The sequence below is a fragment of the Epinephelus lanceolatus genome, chromosome 4 (assembly GCF_041903045.1).
Source record: "Epinephelus lanceolatus isolate andai-2023 chromosome 4, ASM4190304v1, whole genome shotgun sequence".
NCBI classification, from domain to species: Eukaryota; Metazoa; Chordata; class Actinopteri; order Perciformes; family Serranidae; genus Epinephelus; species Epinephelus lanceolatus.
In genome coordinates, this window is record NC_135737.1 from 22,429,269 (window position 1) to 22,451,274 (window position 22,006).

General features: G+C 41.3%; 1 protein-coding gene across 1 annotated transcript in view; it reads left to right on the forward strand.

Annotated features, from left to right (window-relative positions):
* Positions 1 to 22,006, forward strand: part of plch1 (phospholipase C, eta 1) — an 87,299-nt gene that overhangs the window by 60,253 nt on the left and 5,040 nt on the right. The window contains exons 10-22 of the mRNA XM_033631487.2: positions 642 to 749; positions 3,901 to 4,056; positions 4,851 to 4,913; positions 6,625 to 6,719; positions 10,893 to 10,990; positions 11,096 to 11,275; positions 12,239 to 12,346; positions 16,422 to 16,546; positions 16,727 to 16,811; positions 19,627 to 19,773; positions 20,229 to 20,308; positions 20,431 to 20,490; positions 21,044 to 21,431. Coding sequence (XP_033487378.1) covers positions 642 to 749; positions 3,901 to 4,056; positions 4,851 to 4,913; positions 6,625 to 6,719; positions 10,893 to 10,990; positions 11,096 to 11,275; positions 12,239 to 12,346; positions 16,422 to 16,546; positions 16,727 to 16,811; positions 19,627 to 19,773; positions 20,229 to 20,308; positions 20,431 to 20,490; positions 21,044 to 21,431 — 1,693 coding nt within the window. The remainder of the gene's footprint in view (positions 1 to 641; positions 750 to 3,900; positions 4,057 to 4,850; positions 4,914 to 6,624; positions 6,720 to 10,892; positions 10,991 to 11,095; positions 11,276 to 12,238; positions 12,347 to 16,421; positions 16,547 to 16,726; positions 16,812 to 19,626; positions 19,774 to 20,228; positions 20,309 to 20,430; positions 20,491 to 21,043; positions 21,432 to 22,006) is intronic.

Sequence of the window (22,006 nt, forward strand, 5' to 3'; positions counted from 1 at the left end):
TTTGAAAGCCTTTCACCCCTCTCAATCCCCCAGCAGAGCAAGAGGCCAGAGAGTCACAAGACAATAAAAGAAAATGGCGTAAGGGGTTTTGACAATCACAGATAGAAGAGGGGGCGGTAGTGTCAGCCAGCGAGACACTCGATGTACTGCGGGAAGCTCGGAGTCTGCCATTGATTTTGGAAGAGGCAGCTTAGAAAATCTTGACTCCCACTCACACCTTTAGAATGGCTCACTAATGGGCTTCCACTCTGCTGAACGAGCTGCTCAGGGAGCTTCTCGGAGAATCTGCAGCTGATTGTACAATTTGTGCATGTTGTTGGCGTGTGCACGAGTGTGCATTTTTTTGCCCTCTTGTGTGCTTATATTTGGCTTTCACTCTACCCATAAATACCGGGAAAGGAGCCACATAACGGACATTACTTTAAGGTGCATTCTGTGTGTATAGGCTTGTGTGCTGTTAAGTGAATGCCTGAGTAAAACATGCTGCATTCTGCTGTTATTCTTGGATGACCTTAGAGATGCGACCGTGTGGGCGCTTTAGTGTATGAAAGAGACGAGTGAGGATTGACGACATAAGCCTGGGTCAAATGTATGTTTGTCCACTCTCATCTCATGTCTTTTTCTGTCCTCTCCCTGTCCAGGGGAAGAGCCTTCCTGCCTATCTGTCTGCAGACGCAGAGGAAGGAGAGGTGTCCGATGATGACAGCGCTGATGAAATTGAGGACGACTTCAAGCTGAAGAGCAGTAATGTAAGACTGAGGAGCTGTAAACATTATGTGCCACAAACATGCATAAACAATCGACATAAACAATCAGCCCCTTAAAAAGACGATACTTCACATTACTTGAGTCTTAAATCCTTGTCGTCAGTCACTTTTCAACATTCTCCAGCCATTATCTTTGGTATTCTCCGAAGTGGACCCTATTTTCCCATGTCTCTGTGTTCTCTGGCTACTGGGAGCAACAATTTTTGAAATTGGTCCAGAATTGCATGACAAGGCTGCAGCTGGCAGTGGCCAAACAGGCTGAACTGGGATCCCTGCCATCAGGCTCTGCCAGTTTTCATCCACTAAAAGTGCTTGTTTTTGCCACTGACAGGCTCAGATTGTTATTCTAAGTGTCTGAAAGCATCACTGAAAGAATCCCTACAGAGGAAACAGCCCCAAAATTACTATCGCCAACCCATCAGACTCTATTTAAATAAACAGTAATGTCAACCTGCACAGAGCCAACATGTTTAAACTGGGTGAATCGAGGTTTTATTTCAACCAAACCAGAGTAGTTGATTGTTGGAAAAGTCCAGAGACAAACCAAGACGGCTTTCGTTAGTTTTACTTTGCTTCTGTTGACTTTGACTTTGACTGAAGTGTGTTTTATGATAATAAAATTACTGTTTATTTAAATGGTGTCTGGTGGGTTTAATGATAGCAATTTCAGGGCTGTTTCTGATTAAACAAAGAGGATCTTGCTCTTTAACAAAAGGTCTGTCTCTGTAGGGATCTTTTTTTGTCTGAAATTGTTGCACATCTAAAAATAAAAATGACTTCATGTTGTGTCAATCACGTTTGCACGCTGAGTCTGAAACTTTCGTCAGTCTTTAAAATTTTCAGAACAGGTTTGATTTCCGTCCTTTTTATGCATCCGCCAGAGCCTTTGGAGACGTTTGACCAAGAATCAGTGAAGAAAATGTGGCGGCGGGACACAGCCGCGACAAGACAGGGAACGGGGCGCACAGAATTATTTCATGACTCAGACAGCTCACGTTCAACAGGTCAGATAGTGATATTCAGGTGGAAAAGGATGACGAGGAGGAAGATGTGGACTGCACACAGAATGTGGAGGACAGAGAGGGAGGACAGCTCCGCCCCTTCATGCAGCTGCCGTGCCAAATGAAAGACAGGGAGGGAGTTATGACGGCCATATAGGTAACAAAGGAGGAAATGTGTCTTTTCATTTTGTCACGTATTGTTAATTTTCACAATGAATGGAACAATAAAACGCATCAGAATCATCTACAAGATTTCTGTGCGTAACTAAAAAACTGACTCAGGGTGCAAAGACCTTTAGAATAATAATCTGAGCCTGTCAGTGGCAAAAACAAGCACCGTTAGTGGACATAAATTGATGGTGCATAATTGCCCCAAGTGATTACATTGTAGCCTGTTTCACATCTGCTGGCTGCAGCGTTCCTACTCCATACTGGAACACTTTCAAAAATATTTGTTCCTATTAGTCACTAAAACACAAAAACATGGGAAATAGGGTCCAGGTCGAAAAAAAAATGAAGTGATCCTTTAAGTTTGTGCCTTTATTTTGTTATGAAGTAAGTGGAAAAAAGGCTTCATATTTTGTATTGGCAAAGTAACCAGTGGTTCAGGGTGAACCTTTTCATTGAAATCAGTGGAAAAACAACACATTAAACAGATTTCATAAATAAAACAACATCACAAAACTCTGCTCTTTGAACTTTTGTTTTTGTATTTTACCTTTACCACATATTTCTGTAAAAAAAAAAATAGAAACATAAAAGTGACTCAATTTCACTTTTTCTCTGAGTGCTGTCTGTCTCTCTGTCTGGCAGCCTTTATTTGTGGCTCTATTTGTGCTTCTCTTTCAGTGCTGCTTAATCAATTCATTCAAAAAAAATAAGACCTAACAACATCCTGTCTGGCAGGGACTAATGTGAGAGAATCAAACCCTGTCCTCCACATACAGACTCCACAAACAGAAGTTAGATAATGGGATCTTAATGACATTGTTGTGCTCAACGTAATGACTCCAGTAATTGGGTAGTAATGTTGGTGCTTGTAAAGTTTTACTGATCATCATTGCAGTAATGTTTCGAATAATCAATGCTTAATGGTGCAGATATAAATACTCAGTCAATGCAGTCATTTGAAGTTGCATTTTTTTTTTTTTTTATGCGTAGCCCAGAAACACGTGAGACATGTCAGGGAATCTCATCGCTCTTGAACTTGCCTTGTGCCGTTTTTTTAATCATCTTTAATTCTGTTTATGTATTCCGTGATACAGTAGTGCCAAGGTCCTCCTCACCACATTTAAAGCAGGAAAACACTCACTTATTTTCCAGATGGTTCCGTTGTGTAACAGAATATGGCATCATTCTTCCACATTTAGCTGGAGGCATGAGGCCGCAGATGCCACTTTGGATGATCATTGCCATTTTAAAAGAGTGGTGGCAGGTTTCCACTGATGAGAGGTTTTGGATTGAGCTCATTAAACTGGTGTGCTTTCACAGCAGTCGCCACTAACGCTGCATTAAAAGTGTGATGTAGCTTTTGTGCGGTGATACATGGGTTTTGTGATGCTGACATTTAGTGCATTAAATAATCCGTCAGAACTGCAATGCAGCTCGTTCAGATGTTTGTTTGTGATGTTGTCTCTAAGCATGAAATAAAAGAAGATACAGATAAAATAAAGGGAGATAAAACGAAATACACTGAAGCTTTTACAGCACACGCAGTAACTTTTTTTGCTCGTCGAAATATGAAGCAGAAAATATGCTCCAGTTATCTTTTGCAGGTTTAAAATATACCATATTAAATATAAAACACACTATCTTGCAGCAGCTATGAAAAAAATACTGAAGTTGTAACTCTTATGCCTGCAGGTGGCGCAGGAGTCAAAATTGCACCACTGATAGTTTCTATACATGTAGTTGGTGCACATCTGCTGCTGCAGTTACTCTGCAGCTGGTTGATATTTAGCAGGGTAACGATGCGTGTCATTGCTCTAAGAGGACACTGTTCTCCATCATCTCCTGTCAATACAAGTGTCCTTGCACTTTTATTGAAATGACCTCCTTGGTGTGTCTGGCGTCCTTGCCCGGCTCTCTTCCTCCTTCCCCCTTCTCAATAACTCTCCTCTTCTTTCCCACAGGGCAACGGTCATCACCAGGTGGAGTCTCACATCAGAAAGAAACTGGACTCTCTGCTGAAGGAGTCTCGTATCGGAGACAAGGAAGATTCCGACAGTTTCAGCATCAGAGCTCTGCTCCGGGCTACAAGCCAGGGCCTTCAGAAGAACCTGCGGCAGGTACCACCCCAAGGCGATGTGTAGAGCTGCGTGTGGAGCGGAGTCATGCTCGTCAACAGATGAAGAGAAGAAAGGGAAGAGAAGGGGAGGGGGATAAAACTAGGCCACGGTATTAGTCACAGAGGAAAATGGAGAAAATAAAGGGGTGGACTAGTTACTGCACCACTCACAGGTCAAACACACTGAACACACATACGGACAGTCAAGCGGGAAGTCTTCATGCCAGTCTGAAGGGACTGCTGTGTTCACGCATAGGTAGCACTTTATCCGTAGCATGTCAAAACAGACAGGAAGTGATGAGCAACTAAATGTCTGCAGTGTTACTTAATATTTAATTTCCCTGCTTGCCTCTTGTGCTATTTTTAGAAGCCTCAGTTTCCTGACAGCCATTTTAATGTAGTGGGTGTTGTGCATCAGGGTTTCCTTCTCTTTATTCTAATCCTTCTTTGTTGGTGATCCCCTTCACCTCATTCTGTCTCTAAAGCATTTTTTCTCTCTGTTTTTCTTACTGTAATTTTCCTTTTTTGTCAGTTTCTCTCTTTTTCTTATTTCTCACCCACTCTCCTCTTCGGCTATGCTTTGCTTTATTGGCTGATATCTGATGCAGCTCCTCCAGATACTCAGCTTTAGGGTTTAAGTGTCTCACTGGGTGCTAATGTGGTTGTGATTATTTTCACATCAAATGATCCGCACACATAAATGTAAACAAACACGCGCGCACACACACACACACACACACACACACACACACACACTTATAAAAGACTCTCTGAATGTGTTCTTCTTGTCTCTAGAGCTCCAAGGGGGTTCTGAAGAAATCCCAGAGCCGATCCTTCATCACAACGCTCAAACAGAAGGTGAGGAGCAGGGGAAGAGAGGGTGCTCGATTCTTGATCTATTTGTGCGAGGTCTGAAAAGGCAAATTCAGGTTAGTTCAGCTTCAGGTTAGTTGGTAATGAAAAACTTTGCTACTTCATGCCACAAGAATTGCAGAACTTCGTGTGCTTTCACACCTGCCCTGTTTGTTTTGGTTCAATCAAACTCAAGTTTGTTTGCCCCCTAAGTGTGGTTCATTTTGGCAGGTGTGAACACAGCAATCGCAAAACAACTGGACTGAGACCACCTCTTCAAGAAGGTCTAGTTACTGATTAAGTGACCTTCTTAGAGAGTAACTAGACCCTCAAGTTCCAGCTTATTTTAACATAAAACAGAGGAGTAAGGAAGCAATAACTGTAGGAGGCATGGCTACGCAGTCTCGTGTGTGGGGACACGGGGGAGACTGACTGACCACCGCTCAGTGTAGAAGTATAGAGCTGGTAGTCAGAACTAACCAGCCATGAGAGGCTACTGTCAGACTCTGCAGGAAAGACAGAGAGTCTGGAGCTTTGACAGTCTCTAGAAATAACTACATCTCTGAGTGTAACTCAGTATTCAACACAATGGCAACCCAAACTACAGCCTCCAACGCCTCTGGAAAACAATTTTGAAGGCTGTGTCATTAGACTACATTATTTTTTGCCATGAGTTCCCATGAAACTGGCCACTGAGTTTATTGTTCAAACATCGACTCATCTGTTTTTTTATTGGAAGCAGAGAGGAAGCCTCCTCACTGTTCTCCCATGGATAAATCTTCCATAAAGCCATACATGAGAAAATACATCTGCAAAATACACCATTTGTAATGTTAATTTCAGTCTGTGGTAGGTAGCAGGATCATAATTAAGACTGCCACACATATCCTTTAATTCCATATGCAGTGAATGCTTGCATTATGCATATCTGTGAATTACACATGCAGATCTAAAAAATGTCCTGTCTTGATTTAGATCGTTTCTAATGTATGTTTTGCACTTATAGTGGAATTGATTAAGATGCCTTGTATTTCTAGAGGTTTTCTTTTGAGATACAGCATCGATCCATTTTACTGTGTGATATAGATTTAGTGTGTGAGTGTGTGGGTGTTTTTGTTATTTTCTCTACATTCCTTCCTTGCCTGGTTATTTCCCACTCTGAATTCTCTCCTCTATCCGTTTGCTTCATTTTACCTTCCTCTACCCCCTCCTTGGTTTACCCACTCACATCTCCTCTTCATTCTTTTATGTCTCCCTCTTTGCATATTATGCATCCTCCCACGTGTGTGTGTGTATATATGCGTGCATGCATGGGTGCATGTAATCTGTTGGCAACCGGCCTAAACCCTGTAATTACTGTGACCCTCATCCTCTCCTCAACTCCGATTTAGCCCTAATAGAGATGTTGCTTCTCTCATGGAAAAACGCACACTGCACCAAATACACACTGGCTATAATTACATACGTTTTACCTAAAACACCCACCGACATGCACAACCATACACTCAATCTGCTACTACAATAATGACACTCTCTATGAATCATACAGAAACACATACAATTTGCCAAAGACACATCATCAGCCACCCTTGTCCACGAAAGAAATGTTTATCTGTGTTAACACATTTATGAGGATATGGGCCGTACTTTTCTGCCTTCATTGTAGTGTGTGCGCTTTTTTTTAAAATATATTCCTGTGTGTTTCTCCATTGTCCAGAGGCACTCCAAATCCAGGCTGTCATGCCAAAGCGTGGACAAGGAGGACGACGATCAGGAGGGGTCTGGGAGGGAGGCCGGAGGGCAGTTCAACAGGTGACCTTCGACCTGCTTTACCATATAACACTGACAATCCCTGACAACTGGAAGGTGGGAGCTTTGCACAGTCCGGGGCATCAGTGGTGCCGTGCAAACCACTAAAGCTTCTTCAGCAGTCATTTGTGTTTGTGTGAGGGAAAGAACGATCACAACCACTGACAGCAAAGAAAGGGGAGCCTGATTGGTTTTGATTCCTCCTCCTTTCATGTATCACCTTTGATACATTTAAAGTACATGAAGGACAGCAGGAATGCAAGGCTGCGTTCACTCTACAAGCCTTACTGCTCAATCACGATTTTCTGCTCACATCAGATTATGTGGTCTTAATGTAGTAAGACTTTATGGACTAACTCAGATGTGCAAAAGACCAAAGACAGAACAGCAGGATCAATAAAACTGAGTTGAAGACTAGAGGCATCGCATATAGTTTCAGCACACGGCTCCAGGGGCTCATATCAGTGTTTATTGTATATTGTATCATCAAATATAGACATGCTATTCAGCCTTGGCCGCTGCTTTTATTTGATATTTTCTTTAAGATAAATAATAAAATAAAGTTTTACAGCTTTGCTTTGACATTAAAACCAGTAGTTAAAGAAGTAAGATTTATTCATGTAGTAAAGGTAGCAACACCACACTATAAAAAAACTCTGAAGTAAAACTCCTGCATTTAAACTTGTACTTGAGTGAAAGTACAATGGTACTGGCAACAAAATGGACTAAAGTGCTCATTATGCAGACTGACTCCAGTAAGTATTATGTTTCTGTATTCGATATTAGATTATTACCTCCTATAATTACCTCAAGAGGCAACAGTGAGTCACTGTAGCGTCCAGGCTGCCCTCAGACCAACATGAGTGATCAAAGACGTAGAGCACAGCCCAGAGTCCCCAGTTAGTGGTACAATAAACCATGAATGTATAATAATAAATAGATACTTGACCCCAAGATGGTGCCTATTCAGTAAAATGGCGATGCTCACCTGGCGCATATGCCACAAGAGGTTTCTAGCTTCTGGGTTTACTTCTGCAGTATGCGGCCCACTGAATTTTTTCTCTGTGTGTTACCGCTCAGCTCATAGACTTCATATTGTGATGGTGTCACAGATTTTTAAACCGCTTTTCTCGGCTCAAGGAAAGTTTTATAAATATAAAACCTCCATCTGTCATAATTGATCTTGTTTGCAGTTTGAGGTGTCCTGTCAACAGTTTTACAGACGTCTCTTTTACAATGGTGGTCTATGGAGAAAATGCTTGTTGGGCAGCAAGAGATTATTTTTTGCTGCAATACCACGAGTGGCCACTGGGAAAAATCGGACGCAGGGCTGAGCTGCAATCCTGAGAGCAGTCTCAAAGAAAAAAAAAAAAACTATAGAAAACAAAGCAAGATGAGTAAACTTAGGCGTGACTGTCCACTGCTGGAGACAGCTTAAGACAAGTAAAGACATGAGGTTTGATGCTTGACTCACAACATTCTTCTAAATAACACAAATCATAATGAAATACATGTTTTTGATGTGGCTGTTTTTTCACTACTATGGTCTTGTTAAAGCTGAGCAAGCTATGGCATATATAGTCCAACGCCACACACAAAGATAATAAAATTGAGTGTTATTTTGATTGGCTCTAAGAGTTTCCTCAGTTCAGTCAAATTTTAAATACTAGTCCATACCCATTGGTAGCTTTGTGACCTTCCACCTATGCCAAACCTCAATGCCTATGTGCACTTTCACATAGATTGACCACGTTAGTGAGTAGAAAAATGTGGGACAGACAGAATGACTGACTGACAGAATGACACACTGACAGTTTCCGTGATTATGTACAGCATACCATGCCATGACTTAGTCATACCAAAATTAGAAAAAACCCCAAACTTTTTAGTAGTTGAGGTAGCACGTTGAAAGGCAGATAATTAAGTGTTTATATGTTGTATTGACTTAAAAGTGGGGCGCACTGGTAGGATGACTGACTGACTGACAAAATGACATACTGACAGTTTCCGTGATTATGTAAAGCATACCATACCATGACTTAGTCATACCAAAAATTTTGGAGAAAAAAAAACATTCAGCCACAGGGGGAGCCACAGCGGTCGGTCATTTTTAAGCATTTTGCTGTTGTTATAGCGCCACCCAGTTGCCAATTAGAGTTAAATTTCTCCAGTCACCTTGAGGCGTCCTGTTCTACATATCTACCAAGTTTAGTAAAAATCGATATGGCAGTTAGGCCTAGATAAGAAATTAGCTCTCTAGCGCCCCCATTTTGTTTGATCAGGTCAATAATGGAGGGGTCCCCTCAGATTATGTGTGGTCATATGCCTACAAAGTTGCGTGGTGATCGGTGAAACCCTTGAGATGTTATACACCTTTATGTGATGAGCCACGCCCTCTGCAATATTCATTGCCTTATAGAAGCTCAGTTTTAGTAAGTTTTCCAACTTTTGCCAAGAGGGAACTTTCGATATTGGTCCCTAGATTATGTTCACTGAGTTTCATGCAGATCAGTCAAACTTCCTAGGAAGAGATCGATTTTAAGTGTTTTTCAAAAAATTCAAAATGGTGGAAAATCTATATAATCGGAAGTTATGGGTTCTTGAGGCAAATTTGTTCCTCATGAGGAGAGGCATCTCTGTGCAAAGTTTCATGTCTCTACGACATACAGGGCATGAGATATGCCCATTCAAAGTTTGCAATTTCAGTCGGTTGCGATAGCGCCCCCCTTTGGCCAATTGATGTAATATTGCTTCATTCACATCCTCCCATGCCCCTCTACCACTGTGCCAAATTTCACATGGATTGACCAAGTCAGTGAGGAGAAAAACGTGGAACAGACACACAGACAGAGTCTTCGTCATTATATAGTAAGATTCTTGCCCTGCTGTTAGTTAGTAGTTTTTTCAATATATATCTATTGACTGTAAATTTAGGTTGCATGGATTCAGTAGTAGACCTGTGAAATGCTGCCCCCTGTTTCTTTGGAGCATATGGCCAGGCATTTCACACTGCACCTTTAACATGTAAGCATCACTTGATGTTGCAGCTGGTTGAGGTGGAGATCATTTTAAGTGTTTTATATACTTTTAAGTATATAAAGTTATTAAAAAATAAGTAATAACTGTAACTGTGATATAAATTTAGCGGAGTAAAAGATTCTGTGTTCCCCTCTGAAATGTGGCGGTGTAGAAGTGTGAAGAAGCCAAAAATTAAAATACAAAAGTATCTCAAAATTGTACTTAAGTACGTGTCCATATAATGTATTTGTTTCCCCCCACTCCCTATGTGTGTTTGCTTGAATTGCATCCAAAATATTCTACCTCCACTGAAAACCTCTGCTGCTGCAGTTTTCCAACCTCCCTTTGGTATTAGTATGAAGTCATGAGAAAAATGTTGCATTGGAGTAACAAGAATGCCACATGAGCTCTTCCACTGCTCTCAGCACTATCAACTTTATTGCCACAAATTAGATATTCACATTTGAAAGAAACCTAAATCAGAGCATCGGAATCAACCTGCTCTTTTCCCACATTCACACTGTTATTAAATAAACAAAAAAACAACCCTGATATGAATCACTAATGAAGGGGGAAAATCCAGTCCATTTTCATCTGCAGCTTGAATACAGCACAGTTCTCTTTCACAAACAATCTTTATCCACCCCTGTCTCATTTCTCCTCTGTCTTTGTGAGTGAGCATTGGGCAAGACATATGGAAATCCAGCTGTGTTTTCCCTCTGAGTTGCTCTGTATATAATGCCTTTGTCTCTCTTTGTTCTCCTGGTCTTTGGTTGCATATTCATATATGCATGTCACAGTGAAGATTCCTGCAGCATGCATCTGAGTGGCTTTGTGACTGACTGACTGGCTTTGTGCAAGACTGCGTGTGCATCACTGTGTGTGTGTAGTTGTATATATGTGGAGTCTTGCTGCACTGCATGTGCTCCCCATTAAGCTTTTTGCCTTTGATGCTCCTTCCTGCGGTTTGCAAGCTGCCTCACTGATGGACAGTCCTGTCTTGCCTTGCTTTGCTATTGCCACTGTAAATTTTTAAACACGTATATGACTGTGTGCATTTCTTCTTGCTTTACCTGTCTCATATATCTTAACGTGATCTCACTCACTCTCTTCTGTCCTCTCTTGCAATCGTCTTCTGTCACCTGGCAATTGTTTTAGGGGTGGAAGGAAGAGGAAGACGATGAAACTGAGTCGAGATCTGTCAAACCTGGTGGTGTTCACCAACTCTGTTGCCTCACAGGAGTGTCTGAATGAAGGTGAAACGCCAAAGCTCTGACACCTTCACAAACACAAACAAATAGGCACACTGCAATCTTTACCACAAAGATGTTTTCTCATTCCTAACCCATGTTTCTCTTCAGGTACTCCAGGTGACGTTCTGTCATTCAGCGAGACCAGAGCCCAGTCTCTGGTAAATCACAAAGCCGAACAATTCCTGGCTTTTAACCAGAGGCAGCTGTCACGGATTTATCCCTCAGCCTATCGTATCGACTCGTCCAATTTTAACCCCCAGTTCTACTGGAACGTGGGCTGTCAGTTGGGTAAGACAGTTGTCTGTCGTTGTAAGCTTTTGACCTGTATTGAGGCTAATGAAAACACCAGGTGCCTTCCCTTTAGCCACATACCTGTCATTACACATTAACTGACACTGCATACCACATGCACACACACACATTGATTTCATTTGTGGCCTGCACACACTTCATGTACACATAGCATATTGTGTAGTTTGCCGATGCTCATAAATGCAGAGGCTAATTTGTATGTGGACATCAACTCAGTTGTGCAACGTACGTATGTGTACTGTATGTATGTACATGTACATGTGTGTGATCGTGTGTGAGTTTACTCGTAGGGCTACAGTTGGAACAGGAATTTGTGAGGACTAGGGAGAAATACATAAATAAATAAAGAGAAGATAAGCTAATGAAAAAGAGTTGGCACTGAATATTTTTATCTGGGCAGAGATGAGCATTGTCAGGAAATCCAAGAAACAAGGAATCCCTGCCTGTCCCGGCCAATTATTTTTTTTCTTTTTTCTGTTGAATTCAGAAAGCCGTATTGGTCTCTTGAATTTCTAAGAAATCACGTTCAAGGTTTACAAAAACAGAAACCATTACAAAGGAGAGAGGAAGTGAAAGAAAAACACCAAACACTGAAATATATTAGCTTTTGAAGAAGGTGCAATTCTTCCTTTTTGTATCTGTTTTCTTTTTGCTGGTTTCCTTCTCCTCTGTTTTTCCAATTAAAGTTTCAAGGTTGTCACTCACAGCCTTAAAGAAATAAATTAATGTATAATTAAAAAAAAAAGAGGTACATTTTACAAATGCAAAATGACCACTAGGGTGAAGACCTCATCTCCTCATATGATTCTTGCTACACACTATTAAGCATCCTCAGGGATTTTTATAGTGTGTGTACTGCACCAATATCTGTACAATAATTGAAAAACTGAGGTTTAGTGACACTTTATATCTAAATAAATATTTTTCCTTCTCTTTCAGTCGCTCTGAACTACCAGACCGAGGGCAGGATGATGCAGCTCAACAGAGCCAAGTTCATGGTGAATGGAGGTATTGGCTACGTCCTCAAGCCCCCTCCCATGTGTAAAGGTACTGCAACAAACAGGTCGCATGCACACAAACAAGCACCAACACATGCATACAAACCGTTGTTTATTCATACAAATAAAAAATTATTGTGTAAATCGGTGTTTATTTGCATGGGCAGATTATGAGACAAGGGCCCCTGGGCACAGATATCTGAAAGGCCCCACTACTTCACCTATCTAGGAGCAAGACACACAGACTTTGTGGTGGTTCTGTTATGGTTTCAGTTCAGAAGAGGACCCAAAGATTCAACAGGCCGGTTTAAGTTTTCAACAAAAGGTGAGCTTTAATGTAGCCGCTCAAGGACTTCCAATAAAGGCAGGCAACTCAAAAAAAGAAAAAATCTGGGAGCAGAAAAAAAATCCAAACTAAAACCAACCAGGAAAATACATGAAGACCAGGGATGGATGCATGATGATGGCAGGAATGAGGAATGCAGAGGGTACGCAGACAGACTGACAAAGGACAAAGGGAAACACACAGGTATATATACACAAACGACTGATCACAAGGACAAGACACAGCTGGAGAAGGAAGACATGGGCAAAAGGAGTGAAACAGGGGTCGGCTGACAACAAGGGTGAAGCAGACAAGACCAAGGGTACGTCCCAAGTCTCTTATTTTATACTGCTAACTCCTAACTCCTTACTTGAACCGGAAGTTGTTCGAGCTCCGCCATCTTTAAGGCCGTCTCATGTCTCTTATTCCTGCCAGTAAGGAGTTAGGCGTTAGGAGGGATCTGTTAGGTGCGATGAGTAAGGTAACACGAGAGGTTCCTAACAGGAAGTCTTTTTCAGCTTGAGGCCATGACGTATAAATACTCGCCCCCTTCGTCTGTCTCATTTGAACGAGATGGCGGAGAAATAGTGCAAGTGTATCCGTTACATGCATTCTTTGCAATGAAACGCTGTAATTCACATGCCTACGTGACTACAAAGAGTAACGTTAATGATATTTCCTGCAAGACTGTCATGTTGTTATTAAGTTTATTTCATTCACAACCCGTTGTGTTGCTCAGCGGACTGTCTGTGATGTGTGGCTGTTAAATGTGCAGCTGCTCGAGTGATATAACACCATGCACACACACATACACAAACACATTTGCCCATCATTAATTGTCCTGCATGTCATGTGAGTGGAATAATGTTTAATAGGCTGTAGGTAATATTAATATTAATTATTATTATTACTTTCATTAATGTTGTTGTAAGCTACTGTCATTACCGTCTGTCCTGCATCTCTCTCTGTCTCTTTCTCTCTCTGTCTGTCTCTGTCTCTCTCTCTGTCTGTCTCTGTCTCTCTCTCTCTCTTTATGTCTCATTGTCATACGGATTAAAGTTAATTTATTATGTTGATCTATTCTGTACGACATCTAGGCCTATTGCACGTCTGTCTGTCCTGGAAGGGGGATCCCTCCTCGTGCTCTTCCTGAGGTTTCTACCGTTTTTTCCCCCGTTAAAGGTTTTTTTTTGCGGAGTTTTTCCTTATCCGCTGTGAGGGTCCTAAGGACAGAGGGATGTTGTATGCTGTAAAGCCCTGTGAGGCAAATTGTGATTTGTGATATTGGGCTTTATAAATAAAATTGAATTGATTGAGGTAGACTGACAGGTCTGATGTCTTATTCAGGCTTTGATCAGCGAATATAATGTGACTTGGGATGTACGCCAAACGCTGGCTCCGTTATGCAGCAGATCCAGCTGCGCCACCCATAGGTGCCGTCGTCACCAGAATAGGACGTCGCTTTACGTGATGCTTCAGAGTAAGGCCGTCTCATGTCTCTTATCAGCAATCCTCGCTCCTCACTCCTAACTCCTGACTCCTTAAATGTTTTCCTAAGTGGGAGGGACTAAACAGTTAGGTAAGGTGGCTAGGTTAGGTGGTTAGCAGTAATTTTAAGGGACTTGGGACGTACCCTAATACAAAACAGGTGTGAAGGGAAGACTCAGGGAACAAGCAAGACTTAACGATACAGGTGTGGCAGAAAACAGGCGGGGAAACACACAAAGACAGGAAGTAAAACCAGACATGACACATGAGGAGGGAACCTACATAATAAAACAGGAAGCGGATTAAATATGAGCTAAACAACATGAAACAAGGAAACACAAACAGAAAACTCATAAGAAAAGTCCACAAGATAACAGAATATGAATCCAAAACCCAGGATTATGACAGGTTTTGCTTCTTCTTATGTATCTGTTATGTATCTTTTTGTGGTTTTATATCTCTTTAAGGTCATCTTGTGTATTTTGTTAGTTGTTTTTGTGTCTTATTGTAGTCATCTTGTCCTTCTTTGTCAGTTTGTGTCTCTTTGTAGTCATTTTGTGTTTTTTTGCCTGTTTTTGTAGTTACTTTGTGTCTATTGCAGATCCTTCTCCAGCAAGGCTAGAAACTTGGGGCCCTTGGGCCTGTGCTTGGCATGTCCGTTCAGTAATCCATCCATGTTTATTTGTTGCAATTGGATGTGTAGAATAATAAGTTAGAGGCATGGGGACAAAACAGGTATGTGTGGGGATGGAACTACATTGGGTATACAGAGATAAATACATGTGGTATGGGAAAGAAGGTTACAATCTTGTAACCCTAGTTCTATTAGCACAGGCAAGCCCTTCACTGGACTCTATGGGCAATACTCTCCTCCAATTATGAGCACACATTCGTCCCTACACCCTCTTCAGCGATCAGTGTAGGAGCATCAGTGCCCCTAGGTAGTGGGCTCCACCGATACTAATAGAACAAGGGTTACAATATCGTAACCTTCATTCTATTTCACACAGACTCTGCTCTGACCAGTCTGTGGACGAATTGTCATCACTGAAGAGGTAAAGGGCATCTGAGCATTATATGCCTCCTTATATACTATGGGCTCTGTATGATTCAGGTAGCCACGTCCGGATTGGTTAGCTCCATTTATGCAAATTTAAGTGGGCAAATGTGTGCTTGTGATTGGATAAGAGTATTACCCACTCCAGCAGAAAGTGGAGCTTTTGTGAAATAGAACTATATATGTAGCTCTGTATATAGTAACCTATATAATTATATTGATTTCCCATTTAAATTAAAACATTTCACACTATTGCATGTCTGGTATATTTTCTATCTGCTTGCTACATTGAACCTCTCTGATATTTTCAGATAGTGAAATATTCAAATGCAAGAAGCACAAATACAGGAAATAGAATTAGTGATACATTTTGCATCAAGGTTTTTTTCCCCAAGATATTGAGGTTATAAAGATAATCTCACCCTCATTATAGTTCTGTCACACTGTTATTTGTTTTGAAATTAGATACCAACTGATAGGTGGATACAAAACAAACCTGAGGCAATGGTGTGTCTTTCATGTCGTGCTACACATGTAGTTTACAATGCTTGAATGTTGTTTTTTTTTCACTCCTTTTCATCACCTGCAAAATGTCAGCCAGATTTAAATGCACAAACCAGGAAGAGGCTCAAAATGACCACAAACAGACACAGGAAGACCACAATATGATGCAAATGAACTGCAAAGAGACACAAAATAACTACAAAAATGGGCAGAACAGCCACAAAATGACTACAAAGAGACACAGAGTAACCAAGAAAGACACAAAATGACCTCAGAGGCACAAAACAGCAACAAAGATACACAAAATTACCTCAAAGAGACACAATGTGACTACTGTATGAAGATACACAAAACAATCACAAGGAGACACAAAATGACTTCAACGAGCAAAACACACATTTCTTTATTACTAAAAAGAGATGTAAAACAACAAAAACAGAGGCAAAACCACCATAAAGTGTGTGTGTCTTGACCCTATAGGAGAGGGGCCCATTGCTCAGGGGCCCATTGTTCACGTTTATGATGCAAACCTTAAAGCATACAGAATTCATGCTCTTGAATTTACTGTAGCCACCAAGTCAACATTATCTGATCAGTTACAGTGAATATATCTGTTATTTTCTCCCTTCATTTTGCATATAAATATTACAAATAACTGCAAGAAACAGACCAATGTGAGAGGATTGGATTTTAGGATTAAGTGGTGACATAAATTAAAGTTCTTGCTCTTCTGTCTTTCATTCCCTCCAGGCTCCTTCAACCCATTCAGTGATGACCCGCTTCCAGCTTACCCCAAGAAGCAACTCATTCTTAAGATCATTAGCGGACAGCAGTTGCCCAAACCACCAGACTCCATGCTGGGGGACCGTGGAGAGGTATAAAAATACCAAAACACATACACTGTGTGCACATATTCTCCATCTGTCTCTTTCACACACACACAAACACACACACTCAGTATGCTTGACTACTCAGAAATGTTCAACTCACCTCAGCATGAATATTTTCAGTGTCATAAAATAATTAAAATTATTGCACTTTTTCCCCTCTATCAGATTATTGATCCATTTGTGGAAGTGGAGATCATCGGTCTACCAGTTGACTGCTGCAAGGAACAGACACGAGTTGTTGATGACAACGGTTAGAAACACACAGATCTCGCGGGTCAAAAAGTTGCTTATACTCTATTATAGATATTATAAACAACAATATTTCAAATGGCAGTGTGGAAAAACTTTGACAATGTGAAAGGGGTCACTTGTGGTGATGAACCTACAAAGAATTATCAAGTTTCAGCTCATTTGTTCCTTGTTTGCTGTTCGGGTTCACTCTCACTGCTCTCTGGTTTTCGCCTGCAGCTCTGGCAGCTGTTTTCAGTGAAAAAGCTTTAAAATCCCACTGCACACTACCTGCTCAGTACCAAACAGCAGACAGACACAGTCAGAGACTACCTGGCGAACATAGTGGAGCTTTCAGAAGCTTAAGAGCCAGATATTTCCCTCAGGAGTTGGTAGAGACCAAATCCAGAGATAAAAGAGAGTGGAAATTGGGCTTACATTTGCCATGTGGCCAGAAACAGGAGTCCAAATGAATACCATACCATGTCCATAACTGCTGTATATGTAAAAAGCAACTGTTTGCTTACAGGTTTACCATATGACCATATGATATTACACTGTTGTGTTCACAACTTATTTCAGCTACCTCCAAGTGGCCACAGAATAAGTTGCAGGAGGTTTAAGAATTATTTTAAGTTCTAAAAGCTATTATCTGAGTATCGCATCCCCCCTCTCTGTTTCCCAGCTGCAGCTGCAGTTTTTTCCCTTACAGAAAGCTGACTAGTAAATGTTTGAGGGTAACAGATATTTCATGTCACATCTAGCCAGGCCTCCATAGTTTAGATAAACAGTAATACATAATATCACATTTCTTCAATTTTAATATTTTAGACTAAGTACCTACCACTGTATTTTCAAAACAGGCTCAATAAAGACATTGCGACATGTCATGGCAGAGGCAGGAAAGCACAAGCATAAATCATTAAATTAATCATGGTTGAATTCCATTTACCTGTTGTAAACAGAACTGAGCTGATGTTAATATATACTAATATATTATTAGTAATGCATGAAATTTTCTGCTATTGATAAGTAAAAATGTCTCCTGTGAAAAGGGCCTGTTGATCAAACATTGTATTGATCAAATTTAGGGAATGGCAGCAAACTATGTTGCACACCTTTTACCCATATAGATATGACACTTAAGCTAACCAAGGAGTGGATAAATAAATCAGCCTTTTTTACCTTTGAAATGGCTACAGATTATATGTATATTTACCTTTAGGTAGTATTAAACATACTATACTATATATATATGCAGATCCTCCATTTGGCTTTGAGCTGTGGAGCACTATCAAAAGTGAGATTAATTAATTAGAGGTATAATGGAAGCAGAACAAAGGTTACAATGTTGTAACCCTAGTTCTATTGGCACACGTGGAGCCCTCACTTGACTCTTTGGGTAATACTCCTCTAATCATGAGCATGCATTTGCATACTGAGAAAAGCATAAACATAGGCAGCCAATCAGGACAACCATACCCGAATACATGTGGACCCCACAGTATATAAGGAGGTGGATTCCCACTCTCTTACACCCTCTTCAGCGAGTGGCATAGGAGTGACAGGGTCCCTAGTTAGAGGGCTTTGTCTTTGCTAATAGAACTAGGGTTACAGTATTGTAACCTTTGTTCTATCCCACACAGGCTCCACTCGCTGCTAGACTCTTTGGGTACAGTAGGTGGAGCCTGATAAATGAATGCACTGTCGCAACATAATATCCACCCAGTCACACTGATCTTGATGGGCTGAAGGTTACCACCTACTTCTCATAACATAGGCTGTGGCAGTGGAGAAGTAGGGGGCCTCAGCCAACCCAGGTGGTATGCAACTGAACTGGGTGGAGCTGTGGCCTCACCTTGCAGGGGTCTACACGCAAGCAATAGACACCCTGCACACCACAATTCCAGGGTCATCAAGGTGCATGGAAACAAGTTGGTGTATCATGCCCATAGGGGAGTCAGGTGCAACACAGCTGACATACACCCAACCCTTTACACCAGTCCTGTGTCATTCTAGTGAGCACACAACCCTGAAAAGAAGCCAGACATGTCCAAGAGATAGAACTGTATGAATGGGCAGGGCATAGTCCACAAAGCTGTCATTCATATGTCCCAGACACTCACCATGCTGAACAAGGCCACCAACCACAATGGGAGGGTTACTATCCACCTGCCTGGAGGCTTGGGAGATACACTCACAAAGCCATCTTGCAAGGTCTTTCTTGGATAGGGCCTTACTGGCCACACCATCACCAGAGCACAAAAAGAGCTGTTCGGTGCATCTGACGGGGGCTGTGCATTCAACATAACATGCCAATGCAGAAAGTTGGCAGTAGATGCAATTTTACCTCCCTGTTTTCCTCATGGGGTGGAGGACAAAGCATCTAATTCGATTATTCTCGACCTGAAACTAACTCCTTATGTTCTTGGGAACAAACAAGGGATTTGGTCTGAGGGAAGCCCCACTGTGGTTACCACAAAGCAGCAAGCAACTGAATCGGGAGTATTACCCAAAGAGTCCAGTAGAGGGTGGAGCCTGCATGAGATGGAATTGAAGGTTCTGCTGTTGTCAGCCTTACATGTCCCCAGATAAGGGCACCTAACAGGGGGAGGAGAAGCCTCCTTAGGGAAAGGTTGTGGAGCTGGGAGCCAAACAGTATTAAGAGATTAGTGTGCAGGGCATTGATCCAAGAAATAAATAATTTGACACATCACTACCACCAACTTCATTTTTTCCCAGGTTTTTGTATGTCTTGTGTATATACATTTGATGAGATACTGATGAAACACATCATGATTACAATAAACATATATATGTGTGTGTGTTTTCCTTAGGTTTTAATCCAGTATGGGAGGAGACTCTGTCTTTTACACTTCACATGGCAGAGATTGTCTTGGTGCGTTTCCTTGTCTGGGACCATGACCCAATTGGACGGGACTTTATTGGTCAACGGACCGTTGCCTTCAGCAGCCTGATGCCTGGTCTGTGCAGAATTCCTCTGTTTTTTCAGCTTTATTTCAAGAAAAAAAAAGATAATTTTTTTGTGTATTGACATGAACTTAAAAGGGGGCACAGTTTGTCACTGCCAGTTACAATCATTAGCTCTGCTATTTAACGCACATAGACAGACCGACTCACTCACACTTAAACACATAACTTCCCTTAAGGCTTTGGCAGTGCTATGGTTATGGGGCACATTATCTCGTGTCTAGTGAACCATGATTTGTTTGATTTGTATAGTTAAAGACCTGTGGCTTGGTGGGTTATATTTGTTGTTTACATCCATCAGAGTTGTCCCTGAACTCCTGATGCCCTCGCCTCAGGCAAACTACTATGCAACCACCAGTCTGATGACAGCCGATGTCTTTCTTTGACTCACTCCATCGCTCACTCTCTCGCTCGCTTAAATGCTTTCTCCCTTTATCTCTAACAACAGGTTACAGACATGTTTACTTGGAGGGGCTGACTGAGGCTTCCATCTTTGTGCATGTGTCAGTGCATGATGTCTATGGAAAGGTAAGTGCTGTATAGTGCTGGTATTTATGGTAACATTCCCCCTGTGGCCCTCTTTTGTCAAAGAAAAAATATGTTTCTCTCAACACATCAATCCACTTAAGCTCAATCCTTTGTCTTTCTAGTGGAGCCCTCTAGTCCTGAACCCCAGCTTTACCATAATGCACTTTCTAGGATCTAACAAGGTATCCTGGTGCTCTGAGGCTCTGTGTGGTGCTGCATGAAACAGCAATGCATGATGCAAAAGTGCAGTGTGTGTTCAGCCATATCTCTAATGATTTATTTGCGTGTGACATCAAAGCGCTGAGTCATACAGTTTGCTAATAAGGTCATTTTTATTAGAAAACAAACAAACATTATTTCAATTGTGGTTGTCTCATTTTCAACAAAGATGGAATAATTTGCAATGTAAGCGTGCATGTATAAGCCTCATTGGCTTCTTGCATAGTGTTTGTTGTGGTAATATAAGGAGTAATGGTGCCATCTATTGGCAATGCATCTGAATGCATGCAATTGTTAACTTTTGCTGTAAATTAACTTCAGAATGTGGCATATGTTTTTATTGTTTTCATGACAATTAACACGTTCAAGCTGTAATGTGTGAAAGAGTTGTGTTATGTCTTTGTCCAAAGTGAACCTATGTTGATAATTTGTTTCTGAGAAGCACATTTGCTCTCCTTTTCTTGTTATCTCTTTTCCCCCTCTTATTTTTTTCTGTTCTGTTCCTTCTGCCTTCAGGGTCATCAGCTGCGAGGTATCCGTGGTTTGTTTAACCGTTCTTCCAAGTCCTCTGTGGATACAAACTCCGGTGGCCTTCGGAAACGTTCCATCAGTGACCACCTCCTGCGACGCACAGCCAGTGCCCCAGCAAAGGGACGAAAAAAGACAAAGATGGCACTATCAGAGTCAGTGGCTTCGATATCAGACCAAAAGAACAGCACAGGTGCAGGAGCAGGAGAAGAGGGCATGTCAGGGAAGGAAGGAGGTGTGGGGAAGCGTTACCAGCCACGAGGCCCCCTCACCCATAGACCTATCTCCATGCCCTTAGACAGGCTTCTGCAAGGGCAGCTATCCCTCTGCTCCCCAGACAAGGAACAGAATGATTTGGGCTCAGACACTGTTATCGGTGGGTACTTTCCTTTCATCATTCCAGTTAAAAAATTAAATATTATTTGGAATTATGCAATTTATATCCAAATGATATAATTTCTAGTTTAATCAACAGAAGGTATTTGTAAGATTCATGATTATCTAATAGGCTAAATCACCATGACATCACACTAACAACAACAATCACTTCCGGGTAGACAACTGGCAATTGCCTAAACATGCTGCAGATGATTCTTATACACAATCTTTAGCATTCTCAAAGCCAACATCAGCTAAAAAAAAACTTACTGACCTGTTGTACACATTAACAATAACACAGCGACAATGTAGCTGGCCACGCTTGGCTGTTTTGTAAATTTTCATGCTCATATTGAAAACATAGCATGACACATTTAAATCATAGACACTAATAATTTGTTTCAACAAACGTTAACGTTAATTTTAAAACAGAGCAATGGCTCACCTGCCTCAATGCTTGTCAGTAATGTTAAGTAACCTAATGTTAGCCTAACTAAGTAAATGCCAACAACCTCAAGTAAGTAAGCTCTTTGATCACTGTCATTGAAATTAGATGTAAAATTTACTTGTCAC